At 37.2% G+C, this 4,809-nt stretch overlaps 1 protein-coding gene across 1 annotated transcript; it reads left to right on the top strand.

Moving 5' to 3' along the window:
- The first annotated feature begins 882 nt into the window (after positions 1–882).
- Positions 883–4,199, top strand: LOC140857125 (NADH dehydrogenase [ubiquinone] 1 beta subcomplex subunit 10-B-like). The gene is made up of 3 exons (XM_073255533.1): positions 883–1,287; positions 1,407–1,449; positions 3,982–4,199. The coding sequence occupies exons 1-2, from the start codon at positions 1,002–1,004 to the stop codon at positions 1,427–1,429; spliced, it is 309 nt and encodes a 102-aa protein (XP_073111634.1). The 5' UTR covers positions 883–1,001; the 3' UTR covers positions 1,430–1,449; positions 3,982–4,199.
- The last annotated feature ends 610 nt before the right edge of the window (positions 4,200–4,809 follow it).

The raw sequence follows: 4,809 nt of genomic DNA, 5'->3' as shown, positions 1-4,809 counted from the left end.
GTTAGAATTATTCTCCAACCTAACCCGAACTTGCTTCGATTGGACTCAATCCGACTTGACCCAAATAAATATATAATTTATGATGTTTGTGATGACCTCAAATACCAACTTCACTGATGAAAGTTCAGAAAAAAAAAAAAAAATCAATTTTTTATTGTAAAAATGAAATCATGAGCTAAATGACAGAGATTTTGGGAAGATGAAGTGTTTTTCTTCCCATAAATCTGAAAATACCATGAATTGCTGGATGAAATTTAGGACACGAAAATTTTTAAATATTTGATAATGTGCTATAATATTAAAAGAACCCAGTTTATACGTATTATGCCATGGGGATTATATCTAGGGGTGTTGATTGGATTTGCTTGCTTAATGCAGCCCACTAATTAGATAGGGATGAATTAAATTTTTATAAATTTAGAATGGACTTAAGCTAAAAAATTTTTATATAATCTTAAATAAGATTGAGTGAGAATTACTCTTCAATCTAATCCGAACTTGCTTCAATTGGACTCAATCCGGTTTGATCCAAATAAATACTTAATTTATATAAATTATTTATATATTTATATCTTTTATCTTCTATCTTGTTAGATTATGTGTTAGAATAGTATCGAAATTATAAAGATTTAGGGTTAATTCAACAAATATTAATTAAAAAATATCATAAATATTCTCTTATCTTTAAATTTTTGTTTGACTTGATCCGAGATAATTAATATGGTACAATCCCATCTTAAACTAATTTCATAGAGCTGGATTAGATCAAGAAAATCCAACTTGGGACGGTTTTGGGGTGGGTTCAGGTTGAGGTATTTAGGGGTTGGGTTGGATCAGAGTACGGCAGCCTTCCTCGTACCAGAGACAAGTAGCCACCATCCTCCCCTGTCAAAAGAAAAAAAAGAAATATTTCATGTATAATAGAAATTCTTCAGAAGACGGCATCAAATACCGTATTTAAATGAGATTAGGTCGACAGAGAGGAGGGGGAAGAGGAGGAGATGGTGCGGAAGGCGAAGGTAGAGTTCGATGAGAGGCCACCGGACGACTTCGATCCGAGCAACCCGTACGGGGATCCGGTGGCGATGCTGGAGTACAGGGAGCATCTGGTGAGGGAGAAGTGGATTCAGATCGAGACGGCCAAGATCATCCGCGAGCGCCTCCGCTGGTGCTACCGCATCGAGGGCGTCAACCACCTCCAGAAGTGCCGCCACCTCGTCCAGCAGTACCTCGATGCTACCCGCGGCGTCGGCTGGGGCAAGGACGCCCGCCCCCCCGATCTCCACGGTGCCCCACCCCTTTTCTTTCCGTCTTCTTTATCCGATCCTTTTCTTTTCGTTTCTTGTTTCCCCTCATCGATCTATTTGTTTATCTATTATTGAATTGGAATTTGTTGTTTTTTCTAGGTCCCAAGAAGGATTCTGAGTAGGTCCGTTTGGGGCATTTGAGGTGATCCGACTGCCCTTCTCATTGGTTGATTTTTTTGTTTCTTTAAAGTTGATTTTTTTTTTCTCTTTTTTTTGAATTTTGCATTTTATCATTTATCTTGAGATATGCGGGTCTTGTTTCGACATAAATTAGGGTTTTTTCCTTCTCATTGTAAAGGTGGAGGTGGTGTCCTGGAATCTAAAATCTGTGTGATCGATGTTTTAGGCATGTATAAACGGTTTGGTTTCTCTGGTGTTAATTCATTACAAATGAGATATATTTTTTTCTTAAAAGAGCGGCGCATTTCTAATTTTGATTAATGAAAAATTAGATTTTTTTTTTTAAAAATTCCCCTTAAAAGAGCCGTAATTTGGGTGATAGACGTTATTGAAATGAGATTTATTATTGACAAATTGACTTCACAAAGGGGGTATTAGCACTGATTTCCCAAATGATTTACTTAAGTGCGTTGGAGGGGTATAGCGTCAAGCGAATGGCAGATTGTTTTTTGTTTGGTATGCTGGGTTGCAACCTCAATCTGTGTTATATCGAATGTACATTGGAAAAGTTCGGGGAAGTACAGAGAAACTTGGAGCCTAAATAATCTTGTTAGTTGGGAGACTGAGTAGATATTCAAAAAACGGGGTAAAAAGGATGGAGGTTTTCGAGCAATAGAGTTGATGGAATATGATTCAATGGGAAAGCAACAGCAGCATATTAGCATGGTGGTATCTATACTTGAAAGAATAGTTTCATCCATATGCAGCAATTTGGGTTCATATCTTGACCCCCTTTCTTTTTATGTGGAAGGCTAAACAGATTGCGTCTTCCAAAAGATCCTGGCAAAATATCGTTCATTGCAATGCTTACAACTCCATCTCCAAGCATTGATTTATTCAAATATGGACATAGTTAGCAGATCTTAGCATTATATTATTCAACAAGGTTATGTGACACCATTGATGAATAGAAAAACTGCTTGTTTTTTGGTTTATTATTGACCAAAAATGAAGGTGGCATGCTAGCATTGTGCATAACCTTTTCATATGTTATGTAGGGACCTCCTGAACTTCAATGTGACATGAAATTTTTGGTTTGAGGTATAAGAGATTCTCTATGAGGCTCACTTTTGCTTATGGTGAACGCAAACAGATGAGAAGGATTGACTATGATGTCTCCGATAGAATTGAAGCAAGATGGATGAAGTGAAAAATGTGCTATTAACGTGCTGTACCATCAAAATGTCACATGTTATAAAAATAAGACCAGCTTTGTTTTATAGGTGAATGTTTGAAGATGCGGAGGGCCCATAACCGTTATCTTGCTAGAGGTAAAGATGTTGAGGCAGATGACTTACTATACTTGGTGATGGTTGGGGTAGCATTAGTTTATTCTAGTATATAAGGCAAACTTCCCCAAAGCTCCAGTATGTGAGACGTCATCTGTTGGATGCATCTCCTATTTATTCCTTTTGTTTTCCTTCTCTCTTTTCTGCATGAGAGCAGTCCCCACGAGTAAAAGAGTCCTGCTAGAGAACCTAATTGGAATTTGGGAACACTTAGGGTCTGTTTGGATGGTTGGGCCCAAGATCTTATGGGATTCGTGGCCCAACCATAAAAAATATTAGATTATAAGTAGGTCAGGCCCTATATTTATAAGTACTTAGAATCATTTTTGAGTGGGTTGGCCCGGATCCTATAGGAAGAAAAAAATGACCTCAGCAGGTCATTTTTGCTGAGGTCATTTTTTTCTCCCTATGAGATTCGGGTCAGTCCATTCAAAAAATGGTTCTGGATACTTGTAAACAAATGGCCTGACCTGCTTATAGTCCATTATTTTTTATGTTCGGGTCACGAATCCTATAGGATTTTGAGCCGAACCATCCAAACAGACCCTTAAGAGGTTCTGGTAGATGGTTTTCTATCTTTTTACTGCATGATGGGGCCTACACAAGAAAGATCTGGATCTGTTTCCTCTCCCGCTCTTCCTCCTTTCTTGGTCACACTTGCATTGCACATGCAATATTCTAGTGTGGATAACAGAAACTTTCTTTAGGTAGCTTATACATGTTTAACCTAGGCCTGGAGAATCTATATTAATGTAGCCGCATATAGCTGAGCCTGGATGAATGATAAGGTTTGTCACTGCCTACACACTATGTGGACACTCGATCATGGCTATAATAAACATTGTGATTGATAGCACAATTGATAGTCACTGCATATATCCTGTACTTGGGTCCAACACCTTTACTGGTTGAAGATTTCCCCAACCATGTAACTGTACTGTCTCTTTAATGTATTTCTCCAGCATCAATGTATTGTAAGGTAATTTGTCATGATTTTGAGTTTTTCCCAATTAGAACTGTTTATTGCATTGCGGTAATTGTTATATTCATTATCAGTTTCAATAGGAGAATATTGTAATCCAGTATTTGCTGTTGAAATGCTGAAAAGTGCTGTTAACTTATCACTTGCCTCAAAATTAAACACAAACCAAGTTTGCATCGACATGTAAATGAGAATATAATTTCTTGTCATTTTCTACCTGCAGGTGATCAGTCTCGGTAAATTAAAAGTGAGGGAGCTAAGTTTCCAGTGCCTACTCATCGTTAGCTGGTTTGCTTTGTTCAAATTATGCACCTGTAGTCCCTCAGCAGGGGTCAATTCTTGTTTTTCAATAATGAACATCATGGAGAATATACAGCGTTCTCTCATATACCATTGTTCCCTGATGTTTAACAATGAGGTACTCAGACGAAGGTTGCTTTATACGTGTGACTCCATATGTGCTTGTTTTATGTGGAAAGCTACTGACCAGGTTCCTATAATGCTATAAGCATGCCAGTATCTTACTGTAGTAGGAGTGAGGACAGCAATTGATTGATCTAATCAGATCAGCAAAATGGCAACTCTTTGAAGTTACTCCGGCATCCATCACCAAGGTTTGTGGAACTGACACGGCTGATTCACAAAAGATCAGGTGAATCTAATAACAAGTAAATCTGATTTTTGGAGTGGATTAATTAGTCAGGGGTACCATGACTAAAGTTTCACATTTAGAATTCTAAAGATCTCATCAAATTACCAAACAAAAGAAATTAGTATAAAGTCATGTTTATATAAAAAAAAAATCAGTTTATACTTAACGTATAAGATTGATGTAGTCTTATGTGATATATCAACCTTTGGCATCAGTGAAAATTATTTACACGATCTCTTCACTTTAATTCCATTGCATGGAATTCAAACATTTTAACGCTTTATGTACGATGATCATGTAGTTGACTATTAATGAATAACTTTTATATCATCCTCATTCTGACAACATCCTAGAAATCACTCAACCTACAGAACTTTGCTATGTAGGTAATCTTTATTA

This window comes from Elaeis guineensis, chromosome 4, assembly GCF_000442705.2.
Source record: "Elaeis guineensis isolate ETL-2024a chromosome 4, EG11, whole genome shotgun sequence".
NCBI classification, from domain to species: Eukaryota; Viridiplantae; Streptophyta; class Magnoliopsida; order Arecales; family Arecaceae; genus Elaeis; species Elaeis guineensis.
The sequence above is the reverse complement of the archived record's forward strand: the minus strand, read 5'-3'. Positions and strand labels throughout refer to the sequence as shown.

Bases quoted from the DNA above. Each gene is read 5' to 3' on its own strand.
- LOC140857125 (XM_073255533.1), top strand. From the start codon at position 1,002: ATGGTGCGGAAGGCGAAGGTAGAGTTCGATGAGAGGCCACCGGACGAC. The intron at 1,288-1,406 runs GTGCCCCACCCC...TGTTTTTTCTAG, and splicing joins CCGCCCCCCCGATCTCCACG to GTCCCAAGAAGGATTCTGAG.